The sequence below is a fragment of the Leucoraja erinacea genome, chromosome 31 (genome assembly GCF_028641065.1).
Source record: "Leucoraja erinacea ecotype New England chromosome 31, Leri_hhj_1, whole genome shotgun sequence".
Lineage (NCBI taxonomy): Eukaryota > Metazoa > Chordata > Chondrichthyes > Rajiformes > Rajidae > Leucoraja > Leucoraja erinaceus.
Window position 1 is genome coordinate 19709224 of NC_073407.1, and position 19009 is coordinate 19728232.

The 19009-nt window shown below is 40.6% G+C and overlaps 1 protein-coding gene across 1 annotated transcript in view; it reads left to right on the plus strand.

Moving 5' to 3' along the window:
* The first annotated feature begins 408 nt into the window (after positions 1 to 408).
* Positions 409 to 19009, plus strand: part of abl1 (c-abl oncogene 1, non-receptor tyrosine kinase) — a 110116-nt gene continuing 91515 nt past the window's right edge. Inside the window, exon 1 of the mRNA XM_055660199.1 lies at positions 409 to 1154. Coding sequence (XP_055516174.1) covers positions 1022 to 1154 — 133 coding nt within the window. The 5' untranslated portion in view covers positions 409 to 1021. The remainder of the gene's footprint in view (positions 1155 to 19009) is intronic.

Below are 19009 nucleotides of genomic sequence, written 5' to 3' on the forward strand. Positions count from 1 at the left end.
GTTTGTGTTTTTTGTGTGTGTGTGTGTGTGTGTGTGTGTGTGTGTGTGTGTGTGTGTGTGTGTGTTTGTGTGTGTGTGTGTGTGTGTGTTTGTGTGTGTGTGTGTGTGTGTGTGTGTGTGTTTGTGTGTGTTGTGTGTGTGTGTATTGAACTTTTTTTTTCTCGTTTATTATATTGTTTTTAATGTTTACAGAGTACTATGTTATAAGTTTACATATTCTGCTGGGTTGCTGCAAGTAGGACAACAAAACACTTGACTCCTGCGCTTTCAACTTTTAACTTCTCACTTGCCCCATTACAAAGCACTACACCCGCTGTTTTGAAGTTAGTACCTGAGCCATGGCAACCACGTCGTTGACAACCGGCGGGTTCCCCCCCCCCCCCCCCAGTCAGCCCGGGGGTGGTGGTGTTTACGCAATGCCGCCCCGGGCAGTGCGTGGCCTCGTTTTGAGCGCAGTTTACCCCAAACATGGCGGGTGTCTCGGGCTGAGCGAGGGAGACAGAGTGGAGGCAGTTTCCATCTCAAGAAAGTTTTACCTCCAGCCCTTCCTCTCACCCCTGCCTCTACGAGGTGTGGGAAGAGAAATATGAGTGAAGAGAAGCCGATGGGAACGGAGTCGGTCCGAAATAGTGCCCCATAAGGGACCTCAGAGGGTTCTCAATCACCCTTCCCCTCTGGGCTTCGAACTTTCACCCCAATTCTGTGACTGACCCCATTGCCTGTGGCCCCTTTTGCCGTGCCCCCTCTCCCTGTACCCCATTTATTATCTCACCTTCACCCCAAGATTGTGATTTCTATCTGCACTTCATCCTATAACACCCAATGTAAGCTCGCTCTGTCGCCTCAAACCCCTGCTACCCGCACCGCTACCTGCTACCTGAACTTACTCGCCACGACCAGTCCCAATCTTGTTCCTATGCCGAGAGGAATCCTACACCTCTCTGTTCCCCAGCCTTCTCGTATCCTATTTTCAGTTTTAAATGAGTTTTTTAAATTGCTTGGACCTGGAGTCGGTTAATTTATGGGGCAACAACCAGGCAAAGTTCTTGCGGACCAAAGGAGGCCAACTTTAACGGCGCTGCAGTTTATCAAAGGAGGGAGGAGAGAAGCATCCAAACATGGAGCTCAACATTTTAATGTTTTTGTGGAGCACGGTAAGGAGAAATCTCATGACTGGAGAAATGAAGTTTGATGGCAAAGAGCTTGTCATCACTGTCTAATTTCAATGTTATACTTAACTCAATTATGAAACTTCTGCAAGTATTTTGATAAATGTAAACACTGACTCAATTCTACCTTTGATATTTATAAATTGGCACCACTGGTTGCAACGGACTCATATGATGTATGTATTCAGTCATTATTTATTGGATTTGCAGTTGTTGTAATTAGTTGGTTAAGTGTGAATGTAAAGGTATTTAAGTTATATTACTTGAACTCCAAAGTGTGTAAACTTATTTTGTGTTGCCAGCGAGTCTTCCATTGCTACCTAAAACGTTTTAATCAGCATAACAGTCTTGGGTCTAATAAAACAAAAGCTTACATTACCATAGTGTCTTCCATATGGTAGAATGTTCCAAACTATTTTACAATCTATAGAGCAGTTGTAGTTTTGATGATTAGTGATGAAGGAAATGTAGTAGTCAATTTCTACAAATGCTTTTAAAAATACTATCATGATAACAACTGTGTAATCTATTGTACGTGTGTTGGCTGAGAGTAATATCTTGTGCAGAACATGGTTTTGCCTCGAGGCAATGCAACTACATTGGCTAGAAGGTGGCATATTCAAAGATTACTGAAGCCTGGCTTCCAGCAAATACTTTCACTGTTATCTTCTTTATGTAATTACCAAGATCTGAAAGGAAACATTCAATTTAATTGCTCTTTTATTCCAATTGAGTTGAGCCATATCTCAGTCAGTCATTGCAAAAGAGATAATTTGAAGCAAAACAATTGGCTGCGACTCTTTTATTCTATGCTAGTATTTGTGTCCCACAGACGCATCTTCATGTTATAGTCATCTCACCTTATCAATGTATCCCTTTGTGATTTTCTTCTTTGTTCTAATCTTCAGCTTTCTCTAAAAGCATTTGTTTATCCCAGCAACCTGTTCCCAAGTTCCATGTTTTATACTCTTTAGGTGATTTTCTTTTCTCCTTAATTATGTTTGATTTATTACAACATCAAATGCAAAGTTGATGGCTCTTTTATTCATGGCATTTGATTGTCTCCCTAATACGCTGGTATATTTTCCCTTCATATTCAATTCTATTCATAATCTTTCAATACCTAGCATTGGAGGCACCATTTGAACCATACAGGTGTGACAAAATAACGAGTAGGATTTTGGGGTTCACAGAGGAAATTTAAACCACAACAAAAATGGAGAATTAAAATGATCAGCAATGGATTTTAGATTTGTCTCTATTCTGTCAAAAAATTGGGGATGTTTTCTTTCCTGGAAAAGTAATGCTTTATTTCAGCATTATGAAATTCTCATCAAATTCTGGAAGGCAGGTAGAACCAACTTTACTTATTAGTGAATTTATAACAAAAAGCAACAAAAATGAAACATGACAGAGTTCAGTTGCAGAGTGTGGTGATTGAATTCAGACTGAACAAGGACTTTATGCACTTGTGGATTTTGAAGTTAATTCATTTTTGTTTAAAGTACCTGGTTGGCTTAATTCCCATAAATGGAAAACCATATCTGTCATTACACCCAAGATGTTGAAGCTCATGTTTCATTATTCTAAGGATTGAATGGATCCTTGAGCGGCACATTCTATGAACCTGCACAGGGAGAGGGCAGCACAGTGGCATAGCAATTAATGCTGATGCCCCATAGATTTGTAAAGCCTGATTCAGTTCTGACTTCTGGTGACCTCAGTGCGGAGTTTGCATGTTTTACCTGTGACCACATAGGTTTACCCCTTCCCAAGTGATGCTCTGGTTTGTTCCTGAATCCAAAATTCTAGTTAATTGGTACTTAAATGTCTTCTGGCACAGGTTGGCAGAATTGTGGGGAAGGAGGAGGGTGGTAGTGGCATAATCTGTGGGCATGTGAGAGAGGAGGTACTAGGAATTGCAGGTGCTGGTTTATAAAAAGAGATAAAGTGCTCCTAACCTGCTGAGTTACTCCAGCACAATGTCTTGGTATGTGAGAGAGAATGGGTAATAGGGAAACGAGTTCACCAACAGGATTGATGGGGTCATTCTGAGAGCTGGTACACTTGAAAGGCTGAATCCCCTCCTGTGTCATTTCAGAAGTGTGGCAGGCATAGACATAACAATGGATAAGGAGATTATTGTTGGTATGTTACTGGCTTTGAAAGAATTGTGATATCTTGCTGCTGATTGACCACTGTTCCATTTAGAGGATTGCATTGTGTAAAGTACAGTGCTTGGGGAACTCAGTGGGCCAGGCAGCATCTTTTTGAGCATTGTATTGTAGGTTTACCTAGATTTACAATGAATTCCATCTGCCAGACGAACTTCTGTTTTCGAGACCCTACAGATATGCTAAACATGGATAAATTGTGAACTTTGTTTTGGGATATGTGAACCTGAATGCTTTTTTTTTACTGTTCCTATTAAATGATACATTCTAACTCCTCCACTTTAAGTGTTTTGTTGAGAAGGGTAGTTTTGGAGGAGCTCATGTCATAAGTATAATAATACACACAACACAACTGACTTGATATTTATCTTAAACAAAAGTGCTGGAGGAACTCCGTGGGTCAGATAGCATCAGTGGAAATAATTCAATGGGCTACATTTTGCGCCAGAACCCTTCTTCGGGCTGTGGAAGGTTCCCACCTGAAATATCGCCTGAACACTCCCACCACTAACACTGCCTGACCCACTGATTTTTTCTTTTTCCAGAACTTAGTGTTTTGATCACGATTCCAGCATCTATAGTTTCTTGTGTATATGTTTATCCTTTTGGCTTTTTGTGTTAGTCATCTGCTATAAAGTAAAACTGAGCTTGACTGCATGATAATGTTGCTTATAAAGACTACCTCACAAATGATGAGATTCACAGAATTTAAGATATTAACTTTGATGTAATGTGATTATAAAGCTGAATGATTGCATATCACTGGGTAAAATCACAATGATTTGGGTTTGAAAATGGGAATACTAAAGAACAAAATTGAGAACGGTCGATCTTCAGTTAATTATATTAAGGGATATGGAGCCAAATTGGGTGGACGGTGTTGAGAAATATCAATCAAACATTATGGAATGGTAGAATGTTTGAATGGCCTTTTTATGTTAATGGACACAATGCGGTTTTGAGGGATTTTAGATAAAAATGCTGTGGTTTACTAAGTTGTGAAATATTTATTGGTGCACCCTACTGATTGTGAACAGTAGTTTCACCCTCCAGTTCCAACAGACTCATGTGACAAGTGCCACATATTTCCCTTTTCAGGTGCATTAAACATATCTTTCCAAGATCTGCAGTATCCTTGAGTTAATGGAACTATAACTATAACTATATCTATTTCAAAATAGAGATCTTAGATCTTAAAAGCCACACAGTGGTCCTATTATCTTCATGAATTAGATAAAGTTGGATGCTGAGCTTTAGAAAACAAAGTGCTTCCTGTTTTAAAATGTATATAAATGCTCAAGTCCACAGTTTTGATCTTTGACGGAAAATGAATGAAGTCTAAATTGTAAAAATGAAAGCTAAAGTGCATGGATGATGGAAAGAAAAAGGGCTTTTGCAGTGCAAGGTTACTTTTACTAAACTCGTTAATATTAAAATTGTATATTTCTATCCAGCCTATCCAAGGCTGATTTCAAAAGAAAAGTTACATTAAAATCACCTTCTGGGGCACCACCAAGTTTCAACCTGATCAAAAAAGTACTTCCTGTTACTCTAGAAGAAATGACAATGCTGGAAAAGGAGGCTCTTGTCCCTGTTGTTCTTCAGTTTTGTGAATACCATGCGTCAGGCTATAAATAATAACTCCTTTATATCTGTAATCGTGTGAACTTGCACTTTGTTAATAAGCAGCCATAACTGCCAGATTACGTGAGGTTGAGGTCTGGCTGACCTCTCGTCCATATAGTGGCCTCCTTCTGCTCCCATCTCTTTCTGAAGTGAGTAGATTTCTTTCAATGTTTGTACTTGTGTGATTAATCATTTTTATTCTGCTGGTTTTAATTTGTAAATGTTGTACACAGTAGCAAGGGAAACTTCCTTGACACTGAGTAATCGAAGGAAATCCTCCTGGAGTCATGGAATCATAGCTCTGTACAGCACAGAAACAGTCCCCTCAGTCCACTTTGTCCATGCCGAGCAAGTTGGCATATTGAGCGATTCCTATTTGCTTACATTTGACCAATATCGCTCCCAGCCCTTCCTCCCCCTATATCGGTTCAAATGTCTTGTAAAATTTGTAATTGTATTGTTTCTGTTGTTTCCTCTGGCAGCTCATTCCAGATATAGACAACACTCTCAGTGAAAGTTTCTCCTGTAGTTCCTCTTAAGTTTCAGAAAGCTCCACACTGGAAAAGGACTACGAGCATTCACTTTATCCAGGCCCTTCATGATCATGTACATCTCAATAAGGCCACCCCTCTGCCTCCTAATTCCAAGGAAAAATGTCCCAGTCTGTCCAACCTCTCTATAAAGCCCAGCCAACATCTGGATGGTTCTCTTTTTCACTAGAAACACTTAATGCAAAATAGGTACCGAAGTAGTTTTTATTTTTATTTTCAAACTTCATGGCATTGGAAGGTTGTAATTCTTTGTGAAAGGACTTTTATGAACTTTATTTTGCATTTTTACAAAACCGAACATTCTTCCCGATACCACATAATCTGGATGGCAAGATTGCAAATCTATGATAATACCATGTTGTACCCTTCCAAATACTGCAATGGAGTGTTAGCTTATAAGCATTTTGAGTTCAATGGAACCAGCCTGTTTATACAGCAACCCCAGCATTTTCCTTAATTCCAACCTCCTCCCATACCTAATCCTCAAAATGCACCATTATGTCATATTGTAGAGTCTTACAGCACAGAAATAGGCCCTTCAGCCCAACTTGTCCATGTTGACCAAGATGCCCCACCTAATGGGACCTAAGCATTTCCCCTGTGTTTGGCCCATATCCCTCTAAACCTATTCTATACCTTTCTCCTTCAATTTAATTACAATCTAACTTGGCTAACTGATATAGCAGTTTGTCCACTCTCTGGCAAAATACTTTCCTTAATTTCTGGTTGGATTTATTAGTGATCATCTTATGTTTATAACCTAAAAAAACAATTTGTCATTACAATCAAAATCCTATTATTTGTCTGAAAGATCAGAATAGAAATGTAGGCATCCATCATGGTATGAGCAGCTTTGTAAATAAACAAAATTCTTTGCAGGCACTGTTTGCCTTCACAAAAACTATCTTCCATTTTTGACTACTTGGTGATCTTGTAGATTTTTAACAGGCATTCTTTAAACATTCTCTCCCACCCACTCACCACAAACACTTTTCTTATACAAGTAACGAGCAGCAGACCCGTTCCAAAGTATGTGGATTACATTTGCCAGATCTCATTTTTCTGTGTACGAAGTATTGTGCATTTCCTGGTCACGCCAGCTGAATGACAAGATACTACTGTTATCTTGGAAAGCTGAATATAGTTGTTAACTCAATCAGAGTAAGGAATATTTTAGATTTGGAGCACTACATTTTGGTATTTGGTTTTGTAATGATATCTAAAATTGCAAACCTGTTTTGTTAATATTCAAAGAATGTTTATACTGGAGTAATTACAGTGACATTTTTATTGCTGTGCAGTTTTAAAAAAAAAAGAAAGATTGCAGTGCCAAAGAACTGAAAATAGGCATAAATTAGCACTGACAAATCAGCCGAGTGTTGGGATTGAGAATGGAAAGGATTTTGGTATGTTTTTTGTATTGTTAATCTTGGGCGACAAATCTCTGTTAACTAGCCATGTGTTTTTACAATCTAGAAACACGTTGAACAGCGATGTTAAAAAAGGATACTGCTGCAGTAATGCGTAGATAAAGAATTGTACGGCAAAAACAAAGATGACTAGGTACATTTTGTCTATATTTGGTCATTGAAGCTGCTATCCATTTTGTCCCTAATCGGCACAGCTTATGCCTAACAGATCAATATATTGGGACATTAATGATTGTAATTGTAAGCCAACAATTTAAAAAAAATGTTTTCAGGGTTCTTTTTAATCCATCTATGTTGATTTGAAATGAAAAACAGTTTACATTTCCCATTGAAGATGTTTGGAGAGTGAACTGGTGGCAAGATGGCAACTTCCCCCACAATGTCAGCAAGGCAGAGAAGATTGTGATTGACTTCAGGAAGTGAAGCAGTACACACACCCCAGTATGCATTGATGGTGTCGAAGAAGAGATGGTCAAAACCTTCAGGTTCTTCGGAATAAATATCACCAGCAATTTGCCCTGGACCACCCATATCAAAGCTATGGCCAAGAAAGCACACAAACACCTCTACTTCTCTAGAAGGCTTAGGACGCTTGGCATGTCCCCAACAATCCTCACCAACTTTTACAGATGTGCCGCAGAAAGCATTTTATCGGGATTCATCACAGCATGGTGTGGGAACATTTCCAACCAAGTCCGCAAGAAATTGTAGATTTGTGGATGTAGCCCAAACTATCACACAAACCAACCTCCCTTTGATTGACTCTATTTTATGCCTCAGCAAGGCCAGCAGCATAATCAAGGACGAGTTGCACCCTGGCCATGCCCTCTTCTCTACTCTCCCATCAGGCAAGTGGTACAGAAGTTTGAAAATGCACACCTCGAGGTTCAGTGGCAGTTTCTTTCCGGCTGTTATCATGAAACTGACCCAACCTCTCACAAGCTAGAGTCCTGACCTCCGATTTACTTCATTGGATACCTTTGAACTATTTTTTTATCAGACTTTATCTCGCACTAAATGTTGTATCCTTTATCCTGCATTTGTACATTGTGGAGGGCTTCATTGTAACCATGCTGAGTCTTTTTTTTGACTAGATAGCACGCAGTGAAAAACGTTTCACTGTAACTCGGTGCACATGACAATAATATATAAATCTAAACTTTTGCCAACCCACCAGAGCTATTTCCAAGCCTCAAGCTCAGGCTTTATCTATTTGTGGTGTCTTCAGTTTAGGTTGTGATTGCAGCCCTCATTTGCTGCCACATTTAAAAAAAAAAAAAAAAAAAAGATTAAAATGTGTCATTATAATAATGAAGTCATTCAGCCATTGGCACAATCCCATCTCCCTGCAGCACAACCCTCTCGAGTCCCATTCGTCCATATAGTTCATCGTATCAGCTTGTTGTCTCTCAGGTGCCCCCAAATTCCCCCATGATACCTATGCCACTTTTAACTTAGTCAATTAACCAACCAGCATGTCTCTGGGATATGGGACAAAACGGGAAAATCTTGGTTTTGGGGAGAAATGTCACTCGGACACCATCCAAGGTCAGGATTGTCTCCATGTCACTATCATTTAGAATTGCTAGTGTTAGCTGGTGAGATTTGGCTCAATTGTCCAAATCTTTGATAAGAAGTTGAAAAAATTATAGACCCCTGTCAAATATAAATGAAAGTAGAAAGTTGTCGTATTTCTTCATCCCACCAAGCTCCAGAGTATGCTGTCACACTTTCCCCTTTGCATCTCCTCTATTTCATTTGCCTCCTCCTCCTTTGCACTGTCTCATGGACACAAACAGTTGTCTGCTGTCAGTATTTGTTGAGAATGTTGGAAAATCCGAGTAAGAAAAGGTAGTGAAATGACATATTGCACCTGTATTGTCATTTAGAAGAGTTTTGTGAGTACATTCAGGAAATATAACATCAAGTTTATCCACAGGCCTTTGGTTTGTGGTGTTTTAACACACAACCTCTGTAAATCCCTCGTATTTGTGAATGTGTAATTGAAAAACAGCCTAACAGGAGCTGAATCCATGCCGTGGGAATTGGAGCAGCATTGGTGTTAAATTTAGAATTTCTTACCCCCCCCCCCCCCCCCCCCCCCCCCCCCCCCCCCCCCCCCCCCCCCCCCCCCCCCCCCCCCCCCCCCCCCCCCCCCCCCCCCCCCCCCCCCCCCCCCCCCCCCCCCCCCCCCCCCCCCCCCCCCCCCCCCCCCCCCCCCACCCCCCCCCCCCCCCCCCCCCCCCCCCCCCCCCCCCCCCCCCCCCCCCCCCCCCTTGCTGGAGACAGTTTTTTATTTTTCTTCCTACCATTCTCTTCCCCAAGTATCTCTACTTTCTTCCTAATGCACATCCTCTTCCTCCCCCTCCAACCTACCTACCACAATTTTGACGAAAAAGCAGTGGAGTTGTCCTCCATGACCCAATAAATTCTTATCCCTGCCAAAAGCACTGTCACCAAAGTATAAGAAAATGACCAGAGAATCAGTGATATGTGGCTCTTTACAGTGTGCAAATGGACCACTGCTTTTCATAATTATACATTGTTGGTTGTGAAACATTTTGAGCAATACCGCGTGTCAACAGGACACTGTTAAAATGTAGCTTTTATTTCTTTCCTTGTATATGGAGAATAGAACTGGTTGACCTTTAGTCCAAATAGATTTGTCTGCTGGTGACATAATTTGGACAAAATCAATGACAGTGATCACCCCCTGAATAAGTGGTGTTGACAGCACTGAATACTACCAGTCATTGATCCCTAGTGCTGTACAAAAAAACCCCATTAAGGACGTGAAAATAATTTGTTAATATATATTAAATTTCATATCATTATAAAGACAAGTTATTCATTTTATGGTTATGATGTTTTAGATTTTCCCTGTGTATCCAAGCATGGTGCCTTGGTACAATTTTATTTTTAATTGTATGTTTTCTGCTTTTTTTTTCGTGGTGTACTGTAGTGCCTACATGACAATTATATTTTACTCAATATATTGGACTGTGCAATGCCATCTTTCAAAGCACATCTGTAATTGCCCTTAGAAAGGTGATGATAAGCCAGCTTCCTGAATTTGTCTAGTTTTCCCAACGGAAATTCCATACTCTGGGCATTCTGTTGAAGCTGGACCCCAGTGTGCAGTAAACAATTATAGCTGGAAACACCTATGCATTACACACAGTGCATAATAAAGCTGTGGTGGATTCGTGGTTAGAGCTGGCAGAGACAGATTGATAGGACTTTTCAGCCCCAAATGGGGGAGAGCTCAGCTGATTGACTCCAAGTGTAAAAGAGCAAGAAGCAATAGCTTTTCTGCTCTCAATTCATATTAGGAAGGAATGCTCAGCGAGAGTTTATTTTACCAAGGAGAAGGATTGACGGGTTTAATTTAAAGTACAAGATGCCTTTAAAATGTTTTTTTAATAACTTTGGATTTCTAAAATTGGATTCTTCGTCTAGATCCTGTAATTGCTGCTCTTGTAATTCAATAATTGTGATTGGAAATACTTAAATACTGCAAACACAGCTGCGGAATTAATGGTGGCATGTCAGTGAATGTTAAACTTAGTTTACACATTTTTGTTTATAACTCAGTGCTTCAGTGGCATCCCATACAATTACTAGCAGATTCATTTAACATTTTTTAATGACAATTATTTTAACGGAAGGGACTGTTCCTTTTACGGAGCATGTTTTATTTTATATGTGTAGGAAAGAACTGCAGATGCTGGTTTAAATCGAAGGTAGACACACAATGCTGGAGTAACTCAGCGGGACGGGCAGCATCTCTAGAGAGAAGGAATGGGTGATGTTTCGGGTCAAGACCCTTCAGACTGATGTCAGGGGAGTGGGCGGGATAAAGATAGATGTCAGGGGAGTGGGCATGACAAAGATAGAATGTAGTCGGAGACAGTAAGACTGGTGGGAGAACTGGGATGAGGGAGGGGATGGAGAGAGAGGGAAAGCACGGGCTATTTGAAGTTAGCACGGGGTATTTGAAGTCAATGTTCATAAGCTTTCCCTCTCTCTCCATCCCCTTCCCAGTTCTCCCACCAGTCTTACTGTCTCCAACTACCTTCTATCTTTGTTTTATTTTATCATTGACCATAAGATTGCATATCCAGCCGATCCACTTGTCTGAGGTGTACCATCTTGCTGTGCTCACCACGAATTAGGCTTCATTAAATGCTGGCCGTGCTTGCTGTTGGAATCAGATTAGGACCAACTTGAAATGCACAAGTATGGAGTAAAACAGTTGGAAACAATCCATTGTGATAAATTCAAGGTTGTCATATAATTGGCACGCTCAAGGATTGTGCTGAACGATTTGTTCAATTCTGTAAACAAAAGTTATTTTGTTACTGAGGCAATAATCTAACTGAGCTCATTCCAACTTTGGTAGTGGCGTGTTTGCCTGAATAAATGTTTGATGAACAATAATGTAATATAAATTCATTCAGTGAGGTTAAAACTGCCTGGTTTTCCATATCATAGAAATACTTTTAGTAATCTTGGTAACCATTTAGCCCAACATATTCGTGCCAGGCACAAAAAAAAAAAGTTTGGAATAAATCAATTCGCAACTCTTTTGGTCTTTCAGCTCATTCCTTCTGTGTGCCAGTTTTGTGATGACCTTGAATTTATTACAATGAATTATTTAGAACTTTTTTTCCACACTGCTCGGTTATGGCGCATTAAGTGCGTCTCCCTGCACTTTTTAAATGCAATGAACCTTGGGGCTGATGATCTCTTGCTTGTAGATCTGAGGTGACTGATGACGTCAGTATGGGATCCACACACTGAACAAGAGATGAGGACAGGAGATCTCAGTGGAGCAAATTAGTGAAAAGCGTGGTAGGTGGTGTGTTTCTTCCACCACTTGTGCTGGGCCTTTCTGTGCATCTGATGAAGCAATTTGATATTTTCAGTACTGTCTGGATTGCACCCTCTTTCATTTTGTGTTGTCTTGTGCCAGGAATCCACACAAGTCCATGGGGATGATTCAGATTTTCAAGGTTAAAAATGATTTCGCGATTCTTGACCAAAAATCAAAGGGTTGGAGGTACTGAGTGGGTTAGCAGCATGTATGGGAGGAATAGACAGATTAAATTTTGGGTCGGGAACCTTCTTTAGACTGTGCTCCTAGAAACCAGTTCTTATCATGATTTTCCATAACATGAAGCTGCATCATCGGTGCAAGTGCCAAGAAATATGAATTGAAGAAAATTATTTTTTTTCTGATACGTGTTGATACTAAACCAAGGTTCCCACTGTGTACTACTGGCTTAAACCCTTCCTCATGAGACTAGCAAACTTTCTGTACAAATGTATTGGTCCCAGCACTGTTGAACTGTGAAACATGCAGGCCCCACCTCCCAAGGACTGGTCTTGGTGGATTGAGAATCCGAAGTCCTCTCCATAGGTTCTCATTCATTAGCACCAATCTCTATTTTATCCTTATTGGTACATGGTAGTGGTAGATTTTAAGTTCTGCATTTTCATCAATTTCTTGCCCCTTGTTAAGAAGGATTTTATTCTCTTTCTACCTCTATGGACCATTATGTAGCACAACCTCTGGTTTCATCCTCTCACTTCAGCCTATTCTGCATCCTGTGTTCTTGATCCTGGTGCCAAGAAGGCAACCTGCCAACCTGCCATGTCTGTGTTGCTGCAAAAAATGCCTTTTCCCCCCACCTGCCCCCTCCCCTGCCACTCCCTTTTTTGTCTTCCCTGTGCAACTGTGTGCAGTATTTTAGATTTGATTCAGGATTACTCATTTGAGGAACTCTTATCCTTGCCAGCACTGAGAATAAATGCTGAGAGTAAGATGCATTTGAGGATACTTCTACACTGCCTGCCTACCAATTTTTAAGTTTTTGATCATCGTCCATTTCTTCTCGACTAGAATGATCTGAAGTTACACGGTTCTTGACTCCTGAATGATGATAGCAGTTTAGCTCTTGTAGTTTAACATATTCTACATTGACCAAGTTTCCTGCCTATAACTGTACAAGTAACTCGAACTTAGTCTTGTGTCCACTGAGTTAGAGGGTTGTTCTATGCAGTTTGAATATCTGGGCTAAAGTAAACTTTTTGGCTCCATTGTGGCGCCATCTTGTGGTCGGGCCACTGGCTAATCGAACCCGCATTCATCATGTGGTAAGAGGCACGTGGCTGTGGGGCGGGGGTTAAAAACAAAGTCGAGGATGACTGCTGCAGCGACATGAAGTTACTCTGGGCTCAGCAACACTGCTAGTCTTTTGGAATTCTATTTTGTTTAATAAAGCTTGTCCTTGAGTTCACAACGTCTGACTCACTTTATTGCGCTTTACCATCATGTTTATAGAGCTTAGCTGATGCAAGTTTTGACTTTGTAAAACTGTATCTGTTTGCTAATTCTGTAAATTTGTTTGACCACAGAGTGAGTGTTTGTCTATGAATTTTATACTGAGCAGCTCTTGGGTAATATTTTTGCATGAGGCATGGACGGTGTGGGCACCAGTGTTGCCTCCTCCAACATTGTTTTTCTTTCTTAAGAACTGCCCTACAATAAAGAATGTGACCCAAGGCAAATTTTTGTATAGAATACTTCACATAACTGCCTGCCTGACTGGCACACATTATGCTTCAATTCGGTGCAAAAAATGTGCTGCTCTGAAAATGAAACATTCTACATATTCTTGAAAAGATATGATAGGGATTGATGGGAGTTGCTGCTCAAAAAGGCAACCAACATCATCGGAGACCAACACCATCCTGGCCACACACTCATCGCACTACTGCCATCGGGAAGAAGATACAGGATCCTGAAAACTGTAACGTCCAGGTTCAGGAACAGTTTCTTCCCTACGGCCATCAGGCTACTAAACAGGCTCTGGACAACAATAGATTATTATTGCACTATTATTGTTTGTTAGTTGAGTATTTGTGTATGTGTATATATCTATCTATATACTATTCAAAGTCTCAACTTGTTTGTCTGATCGCAGGAGCTATGCCAAAATGGTACATGGTAGCGTGAACATTTTTGCAGAATCAGCATTTTCCCCATGGTCGTTCGTATCGTTTCTTCACATTTGATGTTATATTTCCCATTATTGATATTTCAAGGTTTAGAAAAGCCAACTTTAACAAGATTTTTACTGTTAAAATCCTTCCTGTCAGCTTCTAACGAACTTTGATACAAAGTTGCAATACAGGAATACTCTGTGCTTCACCAACTTTTCACCTGAATGGGATATCACAGTCCTCCACCTGACATTTGCGATAATGTTGCCATCATACAACACTTTCTCCAGCTCCTGGCAGGACAGGAGGGGGATGGTGAATTGGTATTGCAATTGGGGAAGTGCAATTGCAATTTTTTTCAAAGTGCTGGGGGAGGCAGGGGAGTGCTGGAATCTTACGTTCGGCAATGGGTTGAGTTGGGGGCTACGGGTTACGGGTGCAACATTGCGTTGGGGAACGGGTTGTGTTGAGGGACCAGGCCTCCTCCTGTGTGACAGGGACCCAATGGGTCCCAGTTGGTCCATATATACAATTAAAAGTCTCGACTTGTTTGTCTGACTATGATCTGAGGAGCTACGCCAAAACAGTCCACAATAGCAGTTTTTTTTGCAGCTTTTCCCATAGTCGTTTGTATCAAGTTTCTTCACATTTGATATTATATTTCACATGTTATTGATATTTAAAGTTTAAAAAAAAAACTAACTTTGAGAATAATAACTGACTGTGAAAGTGAGACTTTTCTAGCAGCTTCCAGTGATGATGTCTCAATGGCATCTCCCATTCCTCCAATCACAATGAGATCTCATTTACACAAGCTGTCGTGAACATTCCGACAACCGAAAATGACATCACAATGGGATCTCAGCTGCCAATACACAAGCTATGAGAGTTGATGGTGTGAGGGATGGGAGGAGAAAAAATGTTATTTAAACATCTTTTGTCTTTAGTGGGCGAGTGTGAAAGGGGAGAGGTGAGCAAGGGAGTGACTGAGGGTTGGGAAAAGGAGATGGAGGGAGAGGTGACAGACAATGGGATCAGCCGCTTCAAGGGGAGTAAGGAGAGAGTGAGATTGAGCCACGCAGTTGGGGGCTATGGGCGAGTGGTGGAATATTGTGTTGGGCTAAGGGGTTACGTTGGGGGTACGGGTGATGGGGGTGATTGGCTCCAGGGGGCGCCTGTCTCCAGGGTGAGCACCGTGCCACATTTGGGGACCGGTCCTCCCATGTGCCACCGCAATCCTCCCCTCCCTGCGTCGGGGGATGGGGCCCAAAGTGTCCCACTTGGTCTAGTATATACGTGTGTGTGTGTGTGTGTGTGTGTGTGTGTTTTTGCAGAACCTTACTTGGCTTTTTCCCCATCGTTGATCTAATCAACTTTCCTTCAGATTTGTTATATTTTTGATATATAAAGGTTTAAAAAAAAAAAAAGCCAACTGTGAATAATAACTGACTGTGAGAGGGAGACGTTTCTGGCAGCTTTCAGTGATGATGTCACAGTGACACCTCACAGTCCTCCAATCACAATGGGATCTCATTTACACAAGCTGCCCTGAACATTCCGACAACCGAAAATGACATCGCAATGTGATCTCAGCTGCCAATACACAAGCTATGAGAGTGTTTTTACATTGTTGTAAGGAGAGGGATGTAGCGGGGGAGATTTAAAAGTTTTAAAGTGACATTTAAACGTTGAATTACTTCAAATCTGCACTGGCAATTATGATGTCGCAATGCCCTACCGAGTACAATGTTGCTATCCCAGAACACTGAGACCTTCACAGCAAATGTCCTTCAGGGAAAGAATGCAGGCCAAACCCAGCACAGCAAATTTTAATGATTAGTTTTAGATAACAAAAGATTACCATGTCAGTGGCACCTACATGCCATTAAATCTTAGTGCAATTGCATTTTTTTTTTTTAAGTTTAAAATGAGGGAGGGTGAAAAAAATGAGCCGCCCTGCACAGTTGGGGGCTATGGGTGAGTGGTGGAATATTACATTGGGGGAATGAGATGCGTTGGGGCAATGGGTGAGTGATAGAATTTTAAGTTGCGGAACGGGTTGCGTTGGACCAGGCCTCCCATGGGGGTTAGGAGTGAATGGTCGAATGTTGCGTTGGGGGAACAGGTTGCGTTGGGGGACTCAGGCCTCCCGTGTGACATGGACCCAATGGGTGAGTGGTGGAATCTTATGTTGGGGGTCGCGTTGGGGGACTAGGTCTCCCGTGGGGGTTATGGGTGAGTGGTGGAATATTGCGTTGGAAAACGGGTTGCGTTGGGATAACGGGTGAGTGGTGCAAACGGGTTGCATTGGGGGGACCTGGTGAGTGGTGGATTATTGCCACTCACCAGTTCCCCAACGGGTCCCACTTGGTCTAGTACATATAAATATATATTGTGTGTGTGTGTGTGTGTGTGTGTATATACACACTGCACTTTATTTCTCTCTCTCATTTATCATTATTTACAGTGTATTATGTTTACATATTTCGTTGTGCTGCAGCAAGTAAGAATTTCATTGTTCTATCTGGGGCATATGACAATAAAACACTTGATTCTTGACCTTTTCAATCAAGTAAAAAGAAAATTCTTGCTGAGATTAGAAATGTTTTATTAGGTTCTGAAGAGCCTAATTTTATTGATTTTAAAACTAAAAGTATATGAGCCATTTTGGCTCGGTTTGTAACACTCTTGTTGCAGAATCATAGTGTTGGGACTTCAAGGCTAGTTGGATTTGTGAACACAGTGTAGAATGATGCTTTGGTGCACCACTGAGGAAAGAGACGCATTATGGGACGCAGCTCTTTAAGTGAGGTGCTGCGTCAAGTTGACTGTTTCGGTGGCTGCTAAGGATCTTTTGGCATTTTAGTAAAATAAAAATGAATAAATTAGTTGGCTGTCAGTTGGCTGCTCTGTCAGATAACTTGGATGTTAGTTTATTGTATGCTGTGGTTGCAAGATAGTCAATTTTAAAGCACCTATCTTTCCAAACAGCTTTTAACAACAAATATCCTTTTGCCTCAGCGAAATATAAATATTCACATCCACAACCCACATGAGAAACCTCCAATCTAAATTATGGACGTGCATTATTTATGAATAATATTGCAGCATTATTCAGCGTAGCTGGTTACAGTAATGCTTCTTGCCCTAATGCCATTGGGAGCCTGTAATTTGCTAAAAAAACAAAGGATGTTCGTGTTACTCGTGCTTCCATGCACAAATGTGTAGTTTTTAAATATTTACAATGCTAGTGAGTCACAGTGCCTGAAATGTAAATCCAACTATAAAAATTTGCTTTATGTAATGTGGACTTAATCTTCTTTAACTACCAATGTAACGGTTATCCCTTCAGATGGAAAATTAAATCCTATGTCATGTGAAGTGTTAAATTGTGTTCTGTGACACAATCTACATTGAATTCAAAATATAATGCATACTATGCAACAAGTACCTAAGCAGTGCCTTGAGAATGAAATATTTAAAGATTAGTTTTATTGCACTTTTACATTTATACAGATAATTCTGACTTGAAAGTATGGAGAACATGCCACAGAGATGTTAAAAATTCAATTGGATTGTTTTTTGGTGCTTTTCAAATCTGAGAAGGATGAGGAAATTTAGAAAATAAATTCCTTTCTTTATGGCCTTGGAATTTGATGGTGCAATCACCAATGGAGGAGAAATTAAATGCACAGATAAGCCTGAATTACAGGAGCCTGGAATCTGAGGTCATCAAACTGGAAACTATTGAGGCCATCCAGTGATGATGAAGATGAGGATGACTGATATACCAACATTAAGTGTCAGGAGGCTGTTGAGGTTGGAAATAGTCATTGTGGTGAAGATGTACAATTGGTACAGAGTTCATCTTGGAGCTGACATGATATCAAGGTTGCAAATGGCTTGGTTCAATTTCGAGTGGTTGCAAGGAAAGGGTATGCTTTTGGAAGTTTGATGTATGCCATAGGTTTCTGGGATTGTGCTCTCAGTCTTCCTGATGTTTTGAACATGGAAATTGCTGCTCATTTTGTTCATGTCGTCGGAAAAGCCATCTAATAATTTGCTGCGTGTAGAGGTGAAAAGAGGTGGCAGTTAAGTTGAGCAGGCTCAGTGTCCATGTGCATATCAATGCAGTGGTTTCTGCTAGAAAGAAGTTCTGTTCTCAGCTAAGTGACAGCCTCAAGCATCACAAAAAAGCTTACGGCATTTGTATCAACGATATTTTGGCTCAATGTTTTCAGTGTGCTTAAAAGGTACTAAATGGTCATAACAGAATGTACTGTTGTTAAAAAAAAGAGTCAACATACTTTCTGGAATCCAGTCAATTGTTACTGAAAGTAATTAAATTATATAAACGTTTATTTTAGAGGATAAACCAGGCTGATTGGGCATTGGGTTAGGCTGACCTGTGCTTTAGGATCTTGCATTAATGTTGTTTTCCATTGTAGCAATACTCAGATTAACATGAACCAATATGAGAACTGTGAAATATGAATGGTAGAAAAATAATTTTGCACCCGTCCTGTGTGGTTACATTGTTGTATTCAGAACAATCTAACCTGTTTGTTTTTGTTTCTGGGGAGAGGGAGAGGGAGAGGGCGAGAGAGAGAGAGAATGAATTTAACAAGTAATTCCTAATGCTTAAATCATCCTGCAATAAATGTTTTGCTGTCAAAGGGTAAGAAGATCGCAAATATTCAACTGGTCAGTCACATCTGAAGAAAGGTCATCGTGTGGAGATATTAACTCTTTGTCTCTCTATACATACTGCCCAACCTGATGTGTATTTAAAGACATTATTTACCCTTGATACATATTTACCATTCAGTCTCTCAAATCTCTATTTCCACTCTGTTCAATTGGGAATGATTTGTATCTCTGTTTTATTTTCCTGTCTTGGCTCCAAATCTAGAGTTCTCAATTAACCCACTGTCCTGGTCCTCTTCCATTAGCAGAGGGAGGCTACAAGCAAACGGGAAGAACAGTGCCTCCTATTTCACCTGGGTAGCTTACAATTCAACAGTATGAACATTGAATTCTACAGTCAGTTG